Source organism: Lacerta agilis, chromosome 4 (genome assembly GCF_009819535.1).
Source record: "Lacerta agilis isolate rLacAgi1 chromosome 4, rLacAgi1.pri, whole genome shotgun sequence".
Classification (NCBI taxonomy): domain Eukaryota; kingdom Metazoa; phylum Chordata; class Lepidosauria; order Squamata; family Lacertidae; genus Lacerta; species Lacerta agilis.
Window position 1 is genome coordinate 7,404,302 of NC_046315.1, and position 22,974 is coordinate 7,427,275.

Consider the following 22,974-nt stretch of genomic DNA (forward strand, 5'->3'; position numbering starts at 1 on the left):
CCCTTAAATATAGTGAGGGAGTGGGGAGGGGTATTACCCAGAAGGGTGGTGGACAGGGCCGGTGCATCCATTAAGGCGAAATAGGCAATTGCCTAGGGCGCCAAAATGGAGGGGGCGCTGGCCAGGCTTGGGCGGGGGGTGGGGGCGGGATGGGATAGCAGCAGCTTCTCCGCTGTAGCGGAGAGGTGCTGCTTGCTCCCTACACCACCCCCCGGCTCTCGCTAAAGCAGGCTTGGGCGGGGGGGCGAGGGTGGGACGGGCAAGCAGCAGTTTCTCCGCTGCAGTGGAGAAACTGCTGCTTGCCTCTCCACCACCCCCCACCTCCCGCTAAAACAGGCTTTGGCGGCGGGCGGCGCCAGAAGGTGGTCTCGCCTAGGGCGCAAGAAACCCTAGCACCGGTCCTGGTGGTGGGAATGGGTGATCGGCTGGTAGGTGTGGAAAACCTGTTGACAACTGTTAACGACTGCAATTATTACAGGGTCTTACAGGGAAAGGCAAGAGTTGAGATGGCTAAAGATGGCTATGTCATGTATAATGAGATTAGAATCCAATGTCTTTGTTCAGACCAGGTCTCTCCATGGTTTTAAGTTTGGTGATTAGTTGCAATTCAGCCACTTCTCTTTCCAGTCTATTTTTGCAATTCCTTTGTATTAAGACAGCTACTTTGAGATCTTTTATAGAATATCCTGGGAGATTGAAGTGTTCTCCTACTGGTTTCTCTGTCTTGTGATTCCTGGTATCAGATTTATGTCCATTTATCCTTTGGTGTAGGACTATGGCAGACCAACAAGGCTACCTAGCTGTAACTAAAAAGGAGACAGTTTACCAAAAAGTATAAAAATGATAAAAGAACCGTATTGAGGATGAACGAGGTGGCTGTGTAAAGTAATAAAAGCATTCTGGGAAATGATATATAATGAATTGAACTTTTTATTTAAAAAAATAATGTTTATTTGGGAAAAAAACAACCCAGAAGCCTTTGTATTAAGAATTGTAGGTACAGTGGCACCTTGACTTACGAAATTAATCCGTTCTGATAGTCCAAAGGAGCAGAAAAGACTTTTTATTTATGCGGCAACAGCTGCACGGATGCTGCTAACCCAGAAATAGAAAGAAGACAAAGTTTATTCCAGAGAGAAATGGCAAACCAAGCTGATGGACTACAATGAAATGGCAAAACTGACAGGAAAGCTCAGGAACCACGAAGACAAACACTTTAAGAAAGAATGGGATACACTTATAATTTATTTAGGAGACCACTGTCAGCAGGTGAACGCATTGGCAGGATTTTAATAACACTTGTAATGTAGCAAATATGGACGATATGGAGAGATATAAAAAAATGGATTCTGAAATAATATGCAGTTGAAAATGTTGACAATAAGTCCCATGGGGGGGGGGGAAGTCTGGAGATTTGGAGAAATCTCTTAATGTGGATATTTACTTGGTAATGTTATAACTCTTCACTTGTAAAACAAAATAAAAATTAAATAAAAAATTCTTTCCAGTAGCACCTTAGAGACCAACTAAGTTTGTTCTTGGTATGAGCTTTTGTGTGCATGCACACTTCTTCAGATACACACGAAAGGTCATACCAAGAACAAACTTAGTTGGTCTCTAAGGTGCTACTGGAAAGAATTTTTTATTTTGTTTTGACTATGGCAGACCAACACGGCTACCCACCTGTAACTCAAATAAAAATTATTTTTTTGGAAAAAAACACCAAAAAAAAAAAAAGATCAGCCAAGAGGGGGCCCATTTTAATAGATCCATTACACTCAGAAGCTGCAGTCTGCTTGGGGCAGCAGGAGAGGGCCTTGTCTGTGGCAGCCCCTAATCGGTGCGCCTCCCCACAGAAGTGCTTAGGTGCTGCAGTCCTGAATAATCTGTTTGTAGCATTGTTGTAACGTGGGGATCGTGATTCAGCAAGTGATTTCAGATCTGACATAGCAGGCAGGAGACAGCTTCTTCATGTAACACTCTTTATTCAGATAAACAAGACTGGGGAACTGAGGAGAGGGATGCTACATTTATAGGGACAGAAAGACTGGCTAGAAAGGATACATTTTGGAGGGAACAAGCAAGTACAAAGCTGCCTTTTGGTGGGAACCAAAAAGACTGAGGATCCAAATGCAGCAACTTGAATGAACCAATAGTAGCTGTTCCTTCTGGAACAGGAAGGCAGTTACTTTCCCCTAATGTGAATACAGACAATAGTAATACAGATATGATAACCCTTGAATCAATACACAACAGTCATCACGCTAGTTCTGCATACACAAAGCTATTTCCAAACACCTCTATGGAAAATGGAGAAATCCACCCTGAGATCAGCCAGCAAAACCCAAATTATTTGACTGCTGCTATTTTGCTAAAGAGGAACTTCTAAGCTTTTTTTTTAATGCTCAAAGTCTGGGAGGACAAAAGACCACGAAAGGGCAAGAACTCACCTTGTTCCCACAAGCTGCGGAAGGCTTCAGAGTCCGTCCTCAGAGCTATTTCTGGAGCTTTTACAAACCCCAGAAGGGCTGGAACAACGAAGAGGGTTATAAAACCAAAAGAAAACAGTCTTGCTAACACCGCGTGATTAATGTCTGTGGTCCAAAATGCTAAATTGCTGCCTCCCAGTAATTATTTTTGCATTACCCAATACAAAGTTGGCTGTTTATTTAAAAGGATTTGCTTTACTCAAATGCCGTCCATTACAGGAGACCAAAAAATAGTGAGCACTTGCAGGATCAATAGAAAGCACTTTATAAATTTGTGGCTGGGGTCAATTTGATCCCCAATTAATTCACCGTTTTTCTTTTTTTAAAAAAAACACCACCCACTACCCACAGTGTTTAATCAATTAACTGGTTGATTTTAAAATTAAAACTGATGAATTTCAAAAAATAAATATTTTGAAAGGTACCTCCGATTAATTGGGCAGCAGACTTACTATTAAAAAAATATCTAAGTCATATACAAAAATCATGATTTTTGGGAATATTTATCTTTAAATCTTATTATGATTTATGTGGAAATTGTTCAATTTTGTGTACTTTTTGGTGTGTTTTGCCAATTTTTATGGCTGCTTTTGAAATTGTGTAATTTATTTTCATGTTGTAAGCTGCTTTGACATGGTTTTTGTGGTATAACCAGCCTCATCTAACCAACATGCTTAAGTCTAATTAATGCATGAAGGGGTTAATACCACAGAGTAAGCTGTCCTGCCAGGCTTGGCTAGGTCACTTCCCTTCACCTTGAGAGGAAGATAAAAAGTCTATGGTTATACTGTCAGTCAGCCAGAGAAGTTCAGAATGTGAAGAGGCTTTGAGCTGGATGCTGCAGCTCAGACTGCATGGCTTTCACAAGCCACTCTTGAGTTCCTATACCAGTAATTTAGGAAACGAAGCCAAATTTTACGGCCCGCGTTTTCTGACTGATGTGTGGGAAAGCACATGAACCTGACCTTTGAAGTGTTTGTAAGTAAATCAATTTTGAACTTAGCGAATGTGTGGTCTTTTTCTGTGGGAGGGGAACTCTGGAAGGTGCTTGATCATATTTTAAAAGTCTAACAGCCTGTATTTCCATGCTTTATTTTGTTGCATATTTCGTGATTTTACATCTCTTCTGGGGTTCTCTCACCAAAAACTTGGATCCTGGCATCCAGGAATTCTCCTTTTATGCCTATCCCCCCCCCCCCGCTTGCCACCAATAGTTTTAACAATGGAAAGGTAGCATGCAAATAAAGTGACGCAAAACATGAAGCTGGGGGAAGCATCGAGGTACAAACAGGGGAAATGTTGTTGTCTTTTTGTAAATGTTGTAAGAAATTAAGGTCTTTCATATATATATATATATAATAAATGTTCGTAAGTGTTCCAAGCAAACAAGGCCACGTGTTTGAAGCAGCACAGGAAGACAGGTTTGACAGCATTTTGACTCTCAAAGCTGACCAAATTTTTACCAAAATGGGTCTCTGCAAGGAAGGAGGGGTGAGGGATTTAATTGTCCCCGGATTTAAAGAAGATTACTGTTATGTATTGAAGTTCTCACCCTAGGCCACTAGGGGTGTGTGTATATAGTTCATTCTGCTGCTGTTTTCACTCAGGTCTGCACATGCAAATGAAGGATTGAAAAGTGATGTTCAGGGATTGGGTAACTACAGAAAGTAGTTACTGTTGCTTGTAGCTGAGTTCTATATAAGCAGGCTGCTGAGCTCTTCAACTCACTTCTGTTCCAGCCTGAGAATAAATAAGAGCTGCTTGGAAATCACTGTGTCGTCTGCTGTGTCCACCCACAACTTAACAATTACCATCTCAAAGGAATGGCCAGGCTACTGAGAAATGTGTGATGTAGCTACATTGTGATGTAGGTGCGTAGTATCTGGGATGTAGTATCTGTGGATGTAGTATCTGGCATAGTATCTGTGTGATGTCGGTGTGATAGTATCTGGGGGATGGGCTTGGGGCTGCAGCTCTTCTGTGATGTATGTGTGAGGTTTCTGGGGGTGGGGCAGACTCCAAGGGGGGATTTTTTTGAAATGTCTTTTTAAGGACAGGCAGCCCTTTGGGGTTCTTCTTCCCTGCTCACCTGTGTGTGAGGAAGGGACCCTGTTGCAACAGAACAATAAAGATCGAGCTTACTAGCTGCTTTGCTTCTAATTATTCTCTGGTTGGCCTCTGTTTTTTTACTCCTAACGATGGAGAACCTGCAAAAGGACTTCACAAGGGCTCTTGTGTATCCTATAAGGGAATAAGGGCAGATTTTTTCTTACAACATAAAAAAGAGATTTGCTTTCCCAGCAGCATTTCACTCCAAAGAGGTTGTTCGTTCTCTCTCTCTCTCTCTCTCTCTCTCTCTCTCTCTCTCTCTCTCTCTCTCTCAATTTTAATGCACCACTAAATGATTGAAGTGACGGGTGTGTAAACATAGGGAAAGGAAGAAGACGGAAAGAACAAGGAGCGATTAAGTCTGCATTTGTTCCGCTCTTTACACTGTAATGAAGCGGCTGCATTTAGACTTCGCCTGGGTTCACCCAAGGCCTGGAAAGCAGGGACCGCTGCTGCCATCAAGGACAGCTGAGTGGGGGTTAAGAAGCACGGCAAACAGGTTTCTCCGGGCCTTTCCATCTGTGGATGAAGCGGGTGTGTTATGTACTGAGTTGAATAGGATCCAAAATGCAGCAGTCTGATATGTCTTAGAACAATAGGATTGAGATTGCAGCAGTCTGACTGGTCCCAGAACAATAGGATTGAGATTGCAGCAGTCTGACTGGTCCCAGAACAATAGGATTGAGATTGCAGCAGTCTGATTGGTCCCAGAACAATAGGATTGAGATTGCAGCAGTCTGATTGGTCCGCAGGAGCCACCCAATCCAGCTCCAGGTGGAAGTGAATCTGCACTCTGATTGGCATACAGGAGTATCCCGGAATTAGCCAATCACGTGGGGCCCATTGTGTAAATAGTGTATATAAAGCAAACGTTTTGGGGGAACTGCATTCCTCACTACTATGAGCTGAATAAAGAGCATGAAATTCACACTGGACTCCGAGTATATTTCACGGTGGCTGCTGGACTGGTGAGGAGGCCAACGGTTGGTGGATTCCATTTCAAGAAGTCATGGGTTCCCCCAAAGAACTCTGGGAGTTGTAGTTTGCTGGAGATGAGTTGCTGTCCTCATTAGGTCTGGCATTTCTGCTCAGACCATTTGGGCTAATGAAGAGTTAACTCCCATTGTTGGGTGTGATTTATTGCTGGCTCATTCCTGAGCCTAAGCGCAGCTTCCCGTGTTCCTATGAACTGGGAGATTCAGGGAAGAAACTGGAGGTTAGGGGGGTGGCAAGGCCCATGCGTCTATCTCTTATTCCTCCTAAAATCCGAGTCTAGTCGAGAATGCACTAGTGCAATTTCCCCTCCAGTGAACCTGCCACCTCTGAAGCCAAGAGGCAGGTTGGCATCTGTGTTGCAACAGCAAGAATTATGACCCCTCATCATTTCTGCGGAAGGGACGTTTTCTGCTGCAGATGGTCTGGGCAGATAGGCAGCCTGGCCGTTGAGATGCAGGGGCCCTTTGCCAGATGAGGTTGTTTCCAAGAAGGAATAAGGATAATAATAAAAGACATGCCACATATATATAGTCAAGAGTCAGCATCCGCTGAGTGTTCGCATGATTGAAGAGGAAGCGGAAAAGCGGGTTTCTTAAAAAGCAGAACAAGTTATAAACTGAAACGCTTGCAGAAACAAAAAAAGGCGAAGATGGGACGTCCGGCCTGGAAGACAGATGTTGCTCTATGAATTTCCAGAAGGGCAGCTGTGGAGAAAATAGCTAAGGGTCTTGTGCCATCTCAAAGATGAGCACATTGGTGGCAGCATAATAAGCTTTTATGCACTCGATTCCACTTTGGTCAGATGCAGGAGGAAGTTAAATCTTGTCTGGCCTTTATTCCAAGGGTGTGTGGGGGGGCAGAGAATCACATGGTGGGTGTTGAATGGCAATGAGATGCAAAAGTTACAGTCCGTGATCATTACAGCTAAAGTGAATCAGAATCAGAAGTATCTTTATTTGCATCAGCCACTGTTGTCGTTTAGTCGTGTCCGACTCTTCGTGATCCCATGGACCAGAGCACACCAGGCACTCCTGTCTTCCACTGCCTCCCATGTTGGTAGCTTTGAGAACACTGTCCCACCATCTCGTCCTCTGTCGTCCCCTTCTCCTTGTGCCCTCCATCTTTCCCAACATCAGGGTCTTTTCCAGGGAGTCTTCTCTTCTCATGAGGTGGCCAAAGTACTGGAGCCTCAGCTTCAGGATCTGTCCTTCCAGTGAGCACTCAGGGCTGATTTCCTTCAGAATGGATAGGCTTGATCTTCTTGCAGTCCATGGGACTCTCAAGAGTCTCCTCCAGCACCATAATTCAAAAGCATCGATTCTTCGGCGATCAGCCTTCTATATGGTCCAGCTCTCACTTCCATACATCACTACTGGGAAAACCATAGATTTAACTATACGGACCTTTGTCGGCAAGGTGATGTCTTTGCTTTTTAAGATGCTGTCTAGGTTTGTCATTGCTTTTCTCCCAAGAAGCAGGTGTCTTCTAATTTTGTGACTGCTGTCACCATCTGCAGTGATCATGGAGCCCATGAAAGTAAAATCTCTCACTCCCTCCATTTCTTCCCCTTCTATTTGCCAGGAGGTGATGGGACCAGTGGCCATGATCTTAGTTTTTTTGATGTTGAGCTTCAGACCATAATTTGCTCTCTCCTCTTTCACCCTCATTAAAAGGTTCTTTAATTCCTCCTCACTTTCTGCCATCAAGGTTGTGTCATCAGCATTTCTGAGGCTGTTGATATTTCTTCCTGCAATCTTAATTCCGGTTTGGGATTCACCCAGCCCAGCCTTTCGCATGATGAATTCTGCATATAAGTTAAATAAGCAGGGAGACAATATACAGCCTCGTCGTACTCCTTTCCCAATTTTGAACCAATCAGCCACTAGCCATAGCAATAAAATAAAATACAATGTACTGAAGATAGAGGTAAAAACTTAACTGTACAAAATACATTCTGGTGTTTTACATCAATAACCAAGAACCTTATTCTAATTTCCCCTGCTATTTTTTTTTTTGATCTGCTAGGAGAAAGGACACAGTAGTAATGGGTTGAGCGATCCGGCATGGATAATAGTAGAGGGGTAATAACCTCATTCCTCAAATCTTTATAAAGACTGCAAGCTAGAAGCACATGAGCCACTGACTCAATACTGCCATCTCCACATGGACATAACTCTTTTTCCAGCGGAATTTTTTGAAACCGAAATATATTTACACAGCATATTGAATCTTGCGCAAGTGAAAGCGCGTCGGTATTTTGGAATTGTTAAATTTTGCAAATAGGGCAGCAACGTATCAAATTGACTAGGTGGGAAATAATCATACCACGGCCAAAATTTCCTTATCGTGGCCAAATTATTCTGTCGCTCGATATCATATAGGTGCTGTCTAATTAAATGATTTAGAGCTAAGGTGTCTGACGAGTAAGAACACTGATTAGGTTCAAGTCAGGAACAATGTGAATGGCACGTTCCCCCATTTTCTGTGCTTACACTGCAATTTTTAAGATTTGCCTTGAGGGGATCTTCGGTGTAGTTGCTTTGGAAGACAATAATCAGGCATCCGAACCACACGACCAGTCCAACGAAGTTGATGTTGAGAAATCATAGTTCCAGTTACAGGTGGGTAGCCGTGTTGGTCTGCCATAGTCGAAACAAAATAGAAAATTCTTTCCAGTAGCACCTTAGAGACCAACTGAGTTTGTTCTTGGTATGAGCTTTCGTGTGCATGCACACGAAAGCTCATACCAAGAACAAACTCAGTTGGTCTATATTATAAGGTGCTACTGGAAAGAATTTTCTATTTTGTTTTGAGAAATCATGTTGAAGGAGGTGCAGTCGGGGATTGAACCTTCTGCATGCAAAGCAGGTGTCCTGCCAACTGAGCTTGGGGCCCTTCCTCTGAAAGCAAGAACGCTGCGCTCCCTTCTAAAACCCACTACACGCCGCGGCTTTCTGCAGAGACCTCTTTCTCGGCGAACAAAGATGGGTCTGTGTTGGAGCCGTCTTTGCTTTGGCAGCGGAGAAATCAAGGCAGCCTCGCATGAATATTCGCGTGGTCCAGATAAGAAAGTCTGAAAGGGGGGACTATGGTCTGCTTGTTTGCCCTTGCTGGGGACAGGATACGAGCCTGTAATTATCTTCGCTTTGTGTTTTTGCCTCCTTGACCTTCTCCTCTTGCTCCGGTTGTGACCGACAACCAAGGAAAGCAGCCGTTTATTTACTATATACTCTATTCGTTGTTTTTAAGAACACGAAAAGAGCCCGGTGGACTCTACGATTATTAACTCTCTACCTTCCAAATGGGGGTTATGAATGAAAATCTTCCCTTTTAGGAAGGCACTACTCATTCTCTCTCTCTCTCTCTCTCTCTGCCCCCTCTCTGTTATGTACTGAGTTGAATAGGATCCAAAATGCAGCAGTCTGATTGGTCCTAGAACAATAGGATCCAGAATGCAGCATTCTGATTGGTCCTAGAACAATAGGATCCAGAATGCAGCAGTCTGATTGGTCTACAGGAGCCACCCAATCCAGCTCCAGGTGGAAGTGAATCCGCAACCTGATTGGCATACAGGAGTATCCCGGAATTAGCCAATCACGTGGGGCCCATTGTGTAAATAGTGTATATAAAGCAGACATTTTGGGGGAACTGCATTCCTCACGACTATGAGCTGAATAAAGAGCATGAAATCCACACTTGACTCCGAGTATATTTCACTCTCTCTCTCTCTCTCTCTCTCTGCAATGTCCAGTATACCTGAAGGAGCGTCTCCACCCCCATCGTTGTGCCCGGACATTGAGGTCCAGCTCCGAGGGCCTTCTGGCAGTTCCCTCTCTGTGAGGTTACAGGGAACCAGGTAGAGGGCCTTCTTGGTGGTGGCACCTGCCCTGTGAAACCCCCTCCTTTCCAATGTCGAGGAAATAAACAACTATCGAACTTTTAGAAGACAACTGAAGGCAGCTCTGTTTAGGGGAGTTTTTAATATTTGATGTTTTATTCTGTTTATAATCTGTTGGGAGTCGCCCAGAATGCCTGGGGAAACCCAGCTGGATGGGCGGGGTATAAATAAATTAGTAGTAGTAGTAGTAGTAGTGGTATTTCTCTCTAACAGGAAGCCCCACTTTACAGGAAGTAAACCTCTGCCTGGGGCAGAGGTGCCAAGTTCCGCCCAAAATTGGGGGGACTGGTTGCGTGCATGTGACATTGCATGTGTGACATCATGTGTATTGGGAGGCGGCCGCGAGGCCCACGGCCGCTGTGGGGAGGCCCAGCAGAGCCCGGCTCCTCAAGATTGGGGGTCTCTGCCCCATCCCCACATTCTTTGGGGCTGAGGTGTCATTGGGGCAGAAATGCAGCTAATATGTGAACCACAGAGATACAGCTCAGAGCTAGAACATAAGTTGCTACATGGTGCAAATGACCACACGTAACACAGGTTCCCAACATGCACACTAACACAATGTAACAGAATCAGAACTTAATCAGCAGAAATTGCCAGTGCTTATCGCTCACGTGTATTAAACATGAAATGAGGTAACGATGTATATGACTGGTGGAAATTGAAATGCTTTGTTTGAAATTTTATAAATACCACTGCCTGGACCCACCAGGCAGGGTTGCAGTTTTGCGGAACGATCCGACTGTGACCTATTGCTTTGCAGTAATCAACCTTGGGCTCCTAACTCCTCACGTTTCTGAGTTTCGTTGGCGTAAACTCAGGAGATAAGCTATTTTCTGGCTTACAACGGGAGCGTCGATTTCAGCTGAAAAGGAGGAGGAAGCAATTGGGCCACGGAACCAGGGACAATCGTGGACGATGGTGAGCTGTCGGTGGCTCACGCTCTCTCCTGCTATGTGTGACCCTGGTGGCCCAGCATAGATCTGATGCTCGAGACCAACCCTTGGCTGTACGTCACTAGAGGTTTGTGGGCCTCTTGTCTTCTAGGAAATCTTCTCTCTTGATTGTCCTCTCATTGAGGAAGCCCCTGATCACCTTCTAAGGAAGCACAGAGTCCGTCCACCCCCATGGAAAATGTGTCTAGTTTGGCTAAGCAAAGCATTAGTCTTATTCTGCAGGAAGGGACTGCCCCATTGTGGTCATAAATTGAATTTTTCTTTTAAAAAAGATACACGGAATCATGGAATTGAAGAGTTCCAGAGCAGTGTTGGAAACTCAGATACAGAAGCTAATCGCCATATGGCACCTTAAACCTAGGTTACGGTCAGCACAATGAAATAGCTAGGCACCATTTTTTTTTTACAATGAAATTTATTATTATTATTATTATTATTATTAGGCGGCTATTATTAATTTCATTTCTATACCACCTTATATTTTAAAGGAAAAAAAACCTCAAAGTGGTTTACAGCACATCAAAACATCAAATAAAACAATCCAGAATGAAACATATTCGGGCTTCAAGGAAAATATTTCAGATCCTTCTCTAAGGGGTCAAAGACAGATTTAATTTAGCCCCATGTTGCTTCTTTGACCTCCATGTAGCTCAGTATTGTCTGCACTGACCGGCAGCAGCTTTATGGGGGTTTCAAGCCGGGCTCTCTCCTCCCACCTCTTACCTGAAATTGTTGAAAACAGATGCTGTACTAGTGGAGTGGCAGCTTTTCCTCTTATTGCATCGGAATACCTGTTTACTCTGGAGGAGGCCAACCAGATGCCAATGCAAGTACACAAACAGCTTCTCCATTGCCGGCTGTCGCTGCCGTCTGGTACTTAAAGGTATACTGCCACTGTTACTGGAGGTTTCATTTGCCCAACTATTAGCCCTTCATATTCTATCAGGTATAGGCAAACTCGGCCCTCCAGATATTTTGAGACTACAATTCCCATCATCCCTGACCACTGGTCCTGTTAGCTAAGGATCATGGGAGTTGTAGTCCTAAAAACATCTGGAGGGCCGAGTTTGCCTATGCCTGCATTATATGGTCATACTTCCCTCAAGTGACTAATGCGCACAGCTATGTCTGCTGCTATGAATTATTTTTGCGAAAAGAAGGATATCAGACTTTTCCAGTACGCAGTGGCTGCAGCTAGAATTCTTCTAGCACAAAAATGGAAACAAGAAGAATTACCGACGAAAGAAGAATGGACAGTGAAATTGACGGAATATGCAGAAATGGACAAATTGACGGGAAGAATCCGGGAGCAGCGGGACCAGAAATTCATCAAGGACTGGTTAAAGTTTACGAACTATCTAAAAGACAATTTACAATTAAATACGCTAATAGGACTTCAAGAAGTTTTGTAGTTAATGTGTAGAACTATTATTGTAAGTATGATAGTAAAAATAAGAAGGAATTTTTTGATAATGTAAGCAATGGTTGATTAAAGAAATATAATGCTAAGGTATAATTTAGAAAGCCATGTGAAGGGATTGAGGGAAGTCATGGCTTGCAAGCCAAACGGAAAATGTATGAAAATGTTTGTTTAAATGTAGTATTGTAGTAGTTTAGTGTAAAAAATAATAAAAAATTATATATATATATATATATATATATAAAAGAATTATTTTTGCGCTCGTTTAACAATATTTCACTCCTCGACCTCGCAAAGTCTGGCCAAACTCCTTTTCATTTTAAAAACACGCAGAAAGACTACATTTCCCATGATGCACTTATGGTGACCACCACGGACCAATGGGAAGCAGCGAAGGGACGCGACGAAATCCCACATGCGCCACGAGCCACGCTGCGAAGGAACGTCAACTACGTTTCCCAGCATGCAGAGCGGCTCCCCGCACGTGACACCCGCGAGCCAACGGAGAGCGGCCTGCCTGCCCTATAATCCTCCGCGGCGGCGGAAGCGGCCTCTTTTCCGCCCGGGCTGCTCGGCTCAAGATGGCGGTGCAGATCTCCAAGAAGCGAAAGGTGAGGGAGCCCGGGAGCCGGTGCGAAGCCGCGGGGCCGGGAGCCGAGAAATGACGCTAGGATGAGGAGCAGAGGGCCGTGCTGCGGGGTTTGAGGTTTCCGGAGGGGCCGGCGGCGGGGCGAGACCGGCGGATGGACGTGGATTGAGGCCGGTCTCCCCCCTCTCCCGGCTGGGCCTGGCTTGAAGAACATGGCGGCAAGGCAGAGGCCGGGTGGGCCCTGGACAGGACGGGCTGGGGGAGAAGAGAAGGGCCCTCGAGGCCCCCAAAGGTTTACCCAGGAGTATATCTAGAACACAGGAAACTGCGCCATGCCCCACTTAGCCCATTGGTCCGCCTGGGCCTATATTGCATGCACTGGCTGGCAGCAGCTCTCCAGGTTTTGGGGAAGGGGACCCTCAAAAAAGCACCTGGAGGGGCCACTGGGGGTTGAGCCTGGGGCTTTCTGCACGCAACGCAAGGCCTCTCGCTGCTGAGATTCGCCCTAAGTGTTGGAAAAAGGGTTTTTTAAATGGAAAAAGTATAAGCAGCGGCAATCTAGTACCAAATTCCTATTCCCAAATAAATAAGGTTCTATGTCGTCTCGGCTAGATGCCCTTTGGGGAGAATAGAAGTATCTCGGTGACTGGCATTTTTGGCAGGTATGCTGCTTTTCCACGTGGAGGTTCTGTGGAGCTGTCAGGGCTAAGAGCAATTCCTAGGTTTCTCCCCGAGGTGTCCCTGGGAAAGTAAATGAAGTCCTGGATGACCAGGAGTTTTTGCAGGAGGAGGGGACTTCTTGCAGGGGTGCATCCTGTTTTAGTGTCGCTAAACCATTATTTTCCTGTTGCATGCAGCTGCCAAACAGGCAGTGCTCCCGAGTGTACTGTGACAGGGTAGTACATTGCCTTCGTGGCACGGTAGACAAAAGTACAAGGTTTCTGCTAAAAGTTTTCTTTTTAAAAGTTGCAACCCGGTTTTATGGACAGCAGGATCCAGAAAAAATGTGTGTTTGTGCACCCCCATCTACATTGTACATTGAAAGCAGGATCATACCACTTAAAATAGTCAGAGCTTCCCCCAAAGCATCCTGGAACTAATTTGTTCAGGATTCTGAGAATTGTTAGGACACCCCTATTCTCCTGTAGAAAACTACAGTTCCCAGTTTCCTGCGAAGATGGATTGATTGTTAAACTACTCTGGAAGTGTAACTCTATATCACTTAGCTAAGGTTCTTCCAAGAGTCACGGCAGAAACCTGGGTGGTTCTTAATCAAGTTCATCTCCATACTGAGTGAATTTTTGAGCCTTTTGGTTATGCTGCACATGCACTGGGCAGGATTGGTGCACATCAGGCCCAGCAGATGGTACTGTAACTGCTTATAGATTATTATTATTTTTTAAACGAGATTTTTTTCCCTGGGGTTTGCAGGGTTAAACTGCTGCTGGCTTCTCGTAATCTGTTTTGCTCTTTATAGTTTGTGGCTGATGGTATCTTCAAAGCTGAACTGAATGAATTCCTGACTCGGGAGCTGGCTGAAGATGGCTACTCTGGCGTGGAGGTCAGAGTTACCCCAACCAGGACAGAAATCATCATCCTTGCAACCAGGTGACTTGCATCTATGTGTCTGGGGGTGGGATAACTCAAGTCTGGCGGTGTGTTCATATAGGGTGGTTTGACTGAATCCAGGAGGCAGTTGAAATATTTAAGCCAGTACCTACTACAGACAGGCAGGAAAATTGGGTGGGTCTGTAAATGTAGGGCTCATGTATTTGAAAACCACCATATCTGCAGTCTCCCAAGCATGCGAAGTTGGGGTTGGAATATAGGAAGCTGCCTTTTACCAAGCCAACCATTGGATCATCTAACCCTGTATTGTCAACACTGACTGGCAGGGATTTTCCAGAGGTTAAGACAGAGAATATCCCTGGCCCTACGCGGAGATGCTAGGGATTGAACCTGGGACCTTATGCATGTATAACATGCGCTCTGCCACTGCAGCCCCTCTTCTGCATTTTTACTGCATTCCTGTTGAATAGGAATGGTTTCTTCCTGAATGTTTGAGTTGGATCAGAAGAGTTGCTGTGGTTTTCACGGGCGCAGGAGCCATTTGGACTCACTTGGTTATAGATCCAGATTCAGACAGTACTTTTCCATGAACTCTAGGGTGAAATACTGATCTAGATTGGCCTTCTGCATGTTGATGCCCTCTGACTGGTCCCTGACATTCGGTCATGCTGGCTGAGGCTGATTGGAGTTGTGATCTGTGAGGGTAGGGGTGGCCTAAGTGCCGCTGTACCTGGAAATCTAATCCATGTTGGGTCAAACAACATGTTTCTAGAATTTCCAGGTTTTTTCGCAGCAAAAATTAATGAGGGATTCATCAGTTTTAAGTGTAGCTTAGTTCCTTTTTAAAATGTGTGTTTTTGTTTTTCCAATTCATTTTATGTTGGAAATTCTATTATCCTTCCTGTTAATGGGTCAGGGACTGTATAATAAAATTGATTTAATTAAGAGCTAGGCCTCCATTACATCTGCTGCAAATAATTCGGTGTGGGGAAAAAATGGCAGACCCTTCCACCTGCTTGGTGACCCAAGGGCTGCTTTTTGCTCAGCCTACACTCACATGATCAGCTCCTTTAACATCTCTTAATGTGTTAAACTTCGGCAGTGTTTTTTTATTATATTTATTCTATGAAAAGAGGAATACAACACACACTTAGTTCATACTACAGTGCATAACAACACAACATTAAATTATATTAAAAGAAACTGGCAGTGTCAGAGTTAGGAAGGGACAAATAATTGCTTTTACACACTGTTTCTGAAAGGGGAAAAACCTACTGGATCAAACAACCCGCCTCCTACATTCTCAGTGCTGATAACTCCTAGAATACCCCATGTTATTTCAGCGATTTCAAAATGTAGACTAAAATATCTGAACATCTTAAGTGAAGACTTAACGCCTTGCCTTTGCTTCTTCTTTCAGAACTCAGAATGTTCTGGGCGAGAAAGGGCGCCGTATTCGTGAGCTGACTGCTGTTGTCCAGAAGCGGTTTGGCTTTCCCGAGGGAAGCGTTGAGGTAATGGCTGCCCCAGTTTTCACTCTCTGCTTATTGTGTGCCAAGCTCCCCCTTCGGTGATGATCTGATGACGAGTCAGAAATGGCCACCCCCCTGCTCAGAGTAAACAGCACAGCGCCACGTTCTGTGGTGCCGTGTGTGGGTGCTTGGGCAAAGGTGTCCTGTTCATTGGATGATCTTGAGGCATTTGTCTGAGAAGGGCGAGTCAAGGTTTGGGAAGTATTTCCTCAAACTGGTTTCGATTTATTGATCTAGGCTGATGTGATTTTTAGCGATTGCTTTCACCTTTTAACGCCACGAGAATGGGGTTTGTTTTTCCGAGACAAGAGCAGCCTTGTCTAGCCAGCCACCCTCCCTCCGGTTGTCAGTTGTCCGCAACTTCTGTCAGTCCAGTATGGCCAGAGGTTGTGTTTGATGGAAGCTGGATCCCGAAACATCTGGAGGGTTACAGGAGGCTAGGTTGGAGCATTGGCTGCAAAGGTCAGAGGATTCAAATCTTCTGGGTGGATGAGGGTTAAAATTAGCAAAGCCCCTAACCATGTTCAGAATTGCGACTCTAAAACAAATTTGCGAACTTAATTACCCTTTCAAGTTTCATTTAGCTGCTGGACTCGCTAAACACCTATGTTAACCATTAGTGAGCTGTACAAAGCTGTAAGAATCTACTTTTATGCAACAACCATGCTAGCTGGGGATGCTGGGAATTGTAGTTCAAAACATTTGGAAGGTGCTGGGCTGTGTTAAGAGAAGTTCTCAGCCGTTAGCTTCTCAGCTAGTGCTACGTTTCCATCTCTTGCGTATATGCCCCTCTAGGGAATCTCTCTTACAGTTAATTTCTTTTTAAGTTTTTAGCCCCTTTGCCCCTTTTGTGCTTGGCATGTCCGGAATGATGCTTTTGCCCAGTATTGGCCAAACAGGTTGAGTCACTTGGTTGAGCTTTCCGTAGACACTTTTCACCCTTGAAAGCGTCTCAACGGTGGCATCTCCAAGTTGGCCAACTGTTCTGGAACCAAACTGGCTTTTAAAACGCATCTTCATGACACTGCACAAGGCACAGCGTAAGTGGGCCCTGCACTGAAAACTGGTGTGTTTATGGGATGCCTTGGCTCAGCCTGTGGAGTGGAGGAAAACCCCTACAAACCCTTAAGGTCATGTATGTATTTTCAGAGAGTTCATGAGTGCAAAGTGAAGATAAGCCTGTAAAGCAACAGCGGTGCCTGCAAACCTAAACTTTTGCAAAAAATGGATAAAATGTTCCTGCTTTCTTTTACAGCTGTACGCTGAGAAAGTGGCCACGAGAGGGCTGTGCGCTATTGCTCAAGCAGAGTCGCTGCGTTACAAGCTTCTGGGGGGCCTTGCCGTCCGTAGGTAAGCAAGCAACACTCAGTCTAATCATTTTGCAATATTGTTTAGGTAACGGTGGAGTTTTAATTGTACCTCTGCAGAAGTTTATAATCAACACACTGGCCTGAATAAATCCCACCTTAATGCACCTTAAAGTTCCCCTCATCTCTGCACTGGTGCAGTTGCTCCTTTCTCTTATGCATAATGGGAAAAATTATTTATGTAGCGTGATGTTTCAGAGGACAAGCCACTGCCCTGCGGAGCTTGCAATCTGATGTTGTATATAGGGAAAGGGAGAGCAGAGTGGGGCGACCCTGACCCGGGCAAATTTATGCCACAATGAATTTGTGAGATTCTTGTTCCTACTCAAGCTAACCTACCTTGCCAGATTCCCCCAAAGTACGGCCTCTTCCTTGAGTGTGGTTGAATGGCAACCCTTGTAAGAAAGAAAGAAAAATCCCTTCAGTGATGATACGATGACGAGTCAGAAACGGCCGCCATCCTGCTTGGAGTAAACCACACTCTGCCACGTTCTGTGGTGCTGTGCTTGGGTACTCCCAACAGAGGCGTCCTGTTCATTGGATGATCTTGAGGCATTTGTCTGAGAAGGGAGTGTTGGGGATGAAGTCCAATGTTGGAAGTCTAGGGGATTGGGGGGCGCGCACGTTGTCCTGCTTAACTTAAGCGACCCAGAGCAATAGATCAGAGGAGAACGCCCAGCGCAGTTCAACGGAGAGTTTTACTTCCCTTCTAGGGCGTGTTACGGTGTCCTCCGCTTCATCATGGAGAGTGGAGCCAAGGGCTGCGAAGTGGTGGTGTCGGGAAAGCTCCGTGGCCAGCGAGCCAAGTCCATGAAATTCGTGGATGGCCTGATGATCCACAGCGGAGACCCCGTCAACTACTATGTCGACACAGCTGTCCGCCACGTCCTCCTCAGGCAGGGTGAGTGGGGCAGGCAATCTCCTAGGCAGCCCCCAGTTGGCTTCCTTGTTCCTAAAAAGATTCTGGGCCTTCTGTAACCCCCCGCTGCTTCATAGTCTAGCTGGGCTGGTTCCCATGTTGCGTCAAGCCATGGTTTGGCAGTAGGTCAGAAGCGGGGAACCTTTGGCTCTTCCCAGCCTCCTTGAGTGTTCCCTTCTGGAGGGCCACATGCCAGAAGTGTAGGGGGCCAGAGGCAAAAGCGGTAAGAACAAGGGATGTTGTTACATCTGCACACTGGGACCTTCTGTGTACTCTTAACATGTCCCTTTCTACCCTGAATCCAGGGGAACAAGGGGCATTATCAAGAGTTCACAGCAAGGGCCAGTGAAGGGTGTGGTCTGGAGAGAGACATCCCAGGGGCCAGATACAGAGGGCTGCGTTTGGACCTAAGGTTTCAGACTCCTGCACTAGATGATTGAGCCTTCAAGGACCTTTGGACTTACTGGTACCGCTACCAGTTTTTTGGTTTGAGGCAAACAATAATTTGCTGTTTTGTCATAGCTTGCACCTGTCTTGCTAACAGTGCTAAAAAAAAACTCATTTCTTATCCTAAAGGTAAAGTACCCCTGACAGTTAAGTCTAGTCGCAAATGATGAGGGTTGTGGCGCTCATCTTGCTTTACTGGCCAAGGGAGTCTGCGTTTGTCCATAGACAGTTTTTCCAGGTCGTGTGGCCAGCATGACTAAGCCACTTCTGATGAAGCCAGAGCAGCGCACGGAAATGCCATTTATCTTCCCCCCGCAGTGATACCTATTTATCTACTTGCACTTTGACATGCTTTCGAACTGCTAGGTTGGCAGGGGCTGGGACAGAGAACCAGGAGCTCACCCCGTTGCGGGGATTGGAACCGCTGACCTTTCAATTGGCAAGCCCAAGAGGCTCAGTGGTTTAGACCATTGTTCCCCAACCTTGGGCCTAGTTGCTGGTTGGGACAAAATTGCACACTGTGGTTTGCCTCAAACCAAGGGAAGGAATCATCATGTGTTGGGGCAGGGGAGCAGTGAAACTGTAACTCCTTGAAAGGTCAGTTTCACGGCCTCTGAACCAGCCTGCAGAAGTGTCTCAAGGGTCCTTTCTGGTTTGTTTCTTTATTTTTCATACATTGGTGCAGAGGTGTGAGAGGACAATGTTCTGAAACATCAAACCCCCTAATACTGTGAAAGGGGGATTGCCTGATTGGTCTCTCTCTGCAAAGGACAGCAAAGACTAAGACAGAATGAAGTCCTAGGCCAGGGGTCAGCAAACTTTTTCAGCAGGGGCCGGTCCACTGTCCCTCAGACCTTGTGGGGGGCCGGACTGTTTTGAAAAAAAATATGAACGAATTCCTATGCCCCACAAATAACCCAGAGATGCATTTTAAATAAAAGCACACATTCTACTCATGTAAAAACACCAGGCAGGCCCCACATAACCCAGAGATCCATTTTAAATAAAAGGACACATGCTACTCATGTAAAAACAAGCTGATTCCCGGACCATCTGTGGGCCACATTTAGAAGGCCGTATCCAGCCCCCGGGCTTTAGTTTGGGGACCCCTGTCCTAGGCTGTGGGTGCCAGAGGAGTCTCTCTGCCCAGGCTGCTTTTCTTGACAGTGTCTCCTTTTTCCTCCAGGTGTGCTGGGCATTAAAGTGAAAATCATGCTTCCCTGGGACCCAAGCGGGAAGATTGGCCCCAAGAAGCCCTTGCCAGACCACGTCAGCATTGTGGAGCCCAAGGAGGAGATCTTGCCCACCACCCCCATCTCGGAGCAGAAAGGCACAAAGCCAGAGCAGCCCCCCATGCCGCAGCCCGTCCCCACGGCATAAGGGGTGAGTCACTTTGCTTTACTCCTTACGGGTTGTTGGGAGAAAACGTTGGGTGTGAGCCACCGTGTAAAATACAGCACTTCTTGGCTGCATGTTGTTGCTAGCGTTTCGTAGAGGGCAATCGGGTTTATTTAATGCTTTATAGCTGCAGTCCACCAGATGTTGCAGGACTACAACTCCCATCATCCCTCACCACTGGCCTTGTTGGCTCATGGGAGCAGGAGTCCGTCAACCTCTGGAGAGCTACAGGTTCCCTGTACCTGCTTTACAGGGATAAAACACAGGCCGTTAACCCCAGGGATTGTGTTCATGGTACAGGTATTAACTCCCCACTCACTAATTCTTCTGTTTCTGTTGCAGGTTTAAAAACATCTGGAACAAAGAGTTTGGTGTCTTGTACAAATATCTCTTTAATAAAATCAGAAAAAGACAACATGCTGGAGGTTGTTTCTGTTACCTGCACACCTTATTTTTTTTGCCTGGCCAACCAATATCTGAAACTTTCTAGTTTTGTTCGTTTTGATACCCCCAACTCTGGTTTCACCTTTTGAGTCTCACCCATGTGTTGAAAAGGATCAATGAACATTCTCATTAGCACCGACCTCTGTCTTCTCCAAGCTGAAGGGATAGTGATTTTGCTCTCCCCCATTGGTTACAGCCGCTGCTTAGTTTCTGCCCCTTTTTCTGTAACTGTTTGAGATTCCAACCAACCAGAAATTGCGTTCTAGCCGTGTTCCAGCACGGTTTGCCAAATCAAATTTATGTGCTGACGTCACTAGCTCAAGCAAACTCCATTGGAGGAATACTTCCTAGATGTTAGCAACGTGAGCAATCCTAGCTCATTGAGATCAATGTATGAATCAAAGCAATTTCTTAACCCTTTTGCAGGGATCCCTGTAAAACCGATAGAAGTAGAGAAGGGGTGGGAAACTTGAATTAGTCTGACTCCTAAGCGAAACACCTGCTGCCATTTTGACTTGACACTCGTTCTCTTGCAGCAAAACGTCTGTGTGGAATGTGCTTGTTCCAGGGTGCCAACTAGCCAGTCATGCCTTAGTTCATGCAGGTCTAGCTGAACATCCTAATTTTCAGATTTTTTAATTTTCAGTCTGCATTGTGTGACCGCTGAGCGTGCTATGTTTTCATTGGGGTGTTTTCTGCTTCTAATTTATTCCATTTTGTATTTCTGTAAATTTTGAGGATCCCCCAGGCCTCCTGACCCCTCCCTTATTGTGGGTGCATAATACTATTTGGCTAGGGAAGGATTTGCACGGGCAGAGGAGGAGGTGTGCTGTTTTCACACCCCACCCAGGCAGGTGTTGCCATCGCTGTGCAGATCCTGAGACTGGCTGAGAACCCCTTGACTTGCTTAAGGCTAGCAGGCGAGGCAAGATCGAAGCCAAGCATACTCCGCAGATTGCTTTCGTGGGTGCTGGCAGTATCTAGGACCCCAGCACAAGAAATACTTTGGCTGGAGCTGCTGCTTGGAAGTCTCTAAAGCAGCTGCCCAGCCTGTCCCAAGTCTTCCCTGGATCAGGGCTGCTGTCTTGTGTGGCCAGCACACCTTCCCTCACTTGCTTACAGGCAGCAGCCCCCCTGATCGATTTAATAGCCGGTTTGTGGTGACCCGTTTGGTCACTGCTTTGTGCACAAGTCCGGGGGGACAGCATGAACTGTGTATTGTATGCAATTCAGTCCCATGGGAAATAAGATTGCTGCCAACGTGTATGGCTTGGCTTAAGAAAAATCAGAGTGTATAACAGGGGTCAACAAACTTTTTCAACGGGGGCGGTCCACTGTCCCTCAGACCTTGTGGGAGGCCAGACTATACTTTGAAAAGCCCTGCTAAATTCAAGGGCTTTAGGACGGGTCCACGATCGCTGCAGATGGTGACAGCAGTCACAAAATTAGAAGACTCCTGCTTCTTGGGAGAAAAGCAATGACAAACCTAGACAGCATCTTAAAAAGCAGAGACATCACCTTGCCGACAAAGGTCCGTATAGTTACAAGCTATGGTTTTCCCAGTAGTGATGTATGGAAGTGAGAGCTGGATCATAAAGAAGGCTGGTCGCCGAAGAATTGATGCTTTTGAATTACGTTGCTGGAGGAGACTCTTGTGAGTCCCATGGACTGCAAAAAGATCAAACCTATCCATTCTGAAGGAAATCAGCCCTGAGTGTTCACTGGAAGGACAGATCCTGAAGCTGAGGCTCCAATACTTTGGCCTCAGGAGAAGAGAAGACAATCTGGAAAAGACCCTGGTGTTGGGAAAGATGGAGGGCACAAGGAGAAGGGGACGACAGAGGATGAGATGGTTGGACAGTGTTCTCGAAGCTACTAACATGAGTCTAACCAAACTGCGGGAGGCAGTGGAAGACAGGAGTGCCTGGCGTGCTCTGGTCCATGTGTTGAGATTTCCATTCCACCTTAAGGGTTTGCAGACATGTTACTGTTGTATGTCACATGTCTGTTACGTGCCAGCACAGATTGCTGGGACACGACTAAATGACTAAACAACAACGGGAGGAGTCACCGAAAAATATTTTATTGCAAAAAACAAATCGTACGACAAAAGGTTTTGTGCGACCATAGAAAATAAAGGCATCTGATACTTGCATTCACATAACACAAATCAGTCATCTCACAATTGCGCTTCCCCTTGTTCTTTTCCCCACCCAGACCCTCTTCCCAAAGTGTGTAATAGCACCAGGATTCAGTGTGTGAATTGTTCACTGTAAGGCCCATGTGTTGTGTCCAATGCCGTGCGGCCACCCACCTCTGGGCTTTTTCTTGGCATTTTATTTTATTTTATTTTGCTTCCTTGCCTTACTACGCGAATGCTGCTAGTGAGGGCCAAGAGTTGCCAATGTTAACTCCAGTAAAAGGGAATGTCAACAGTGGGGAGCCTCGGCGCAAAGGGAGAAAAGAAATGGGAAGGTTAACGGCAAGGTTAAGGTTAAAAGCTAAAACAAGGCACCCATCGCCAATGCAAGCTTCAGCTGCTCGTTCCTTCAATGATGGATGTAGCCTCTTAGCAGGAAAGGCACCAGAGTTCGTTACTAAGGGGACATTACAGGAGTTGGGAATCCTAGCAGGGACGTGTTTATCCGGAAACACAAGGGGGGACCAGAGTGGTTTTTTATGTAACCGATCACAAAGAACTGGAATCCCTTTTCCGCTTCAGAAAATGTCTCGACTAAGAAAAATAGTGGACTTTTCAGCTGACAAACGAATGCACTAATGAGAAATCCTTTTAATTCACACCCCCGCCCAATGACTACTTGGTCTCTGTGTACCTGAAGA

At 45.7% G+C, this 22,974-nt stretch overlaps 1 protein-coding gene and 2 non-coding genes across 3 annotated transcripts; all 3 read left to right on the forward strand.

Moving 5' to 3' along the window:
• Nucleotides 1-12,346: 12,346 nt before the first annotated feature.
• Nucleotides 12,347-20,106, forward strand: RPS3 (ribosomal protein S3). The gene is made up of 7 exons (XM_033145977.1): nucleotides 12,347-12,479; nucleotides 13,935-14,065; nucleotides 15,447-15,540; nucleotides 16,814-16,908; nucleotides 17,639-17,826; nucleotides 19,478-19,674; nucleotides 20,032-20,106. The coding sequence occupies exons 1-6, from the start codon at nucleotides 12,450-12,452 to the stop codon at nucleotides 19,669-19,671; spliced, it is 732 nt and encodes a 243-aa protein (XP_033001868.1). The 5' UTR covers nucleotides 12,347-12,449; the 3' UTR covers nucleotides 19,672-19,674; nucleotides 20,032-20,106.
• Nucleotides 15,592-15,740, forward strand: LOC117046167. The gene has a single exon (XR_004426531.1). It is a non-coding gene; the product is annotated as a small nucleolar RNA SNORD15 (small nucleolar RNA).
• On the forward strand, nucleotides 17,345-17,494 carry LOC117046166. Its single transcript, XR_004426530.1, has one exon. It is a non-coding gene; the product is annotated as a small nucleolar RNA SNORD15 (small nucleolar RNA).
• Nucleotides 20,107-22,974: the final 2,868 nt, after the last annotated feature.

What these genes read in the sequence shown, in the direction of transcription:
- RPS3 (XM_033145977.1), top strand. Translation starts at nt 12,450, where the DNA reads ATGGCGGTGCAGATCTCCAAGAAGCGAAAG. An exon ending in GGGGGCCTTGCCGTCCGTAG is followed by an intron (nt 16,909 to 17,638) that starts GTAAGCAAGCAA and finishes CTTCCCTTCTAG; the next exon opens with GGCGTGTTACGGTGTCCTCC. An exon ending in CCACGTCCTCCTCAGGCAGG is followed by an intron (nt 17,827 to 19,477) that starts GTGAGTGGGGCA and finishes TTTTTCCTCCAG; the next exon opens with GTGTGCTGGGCATTAAAGTG.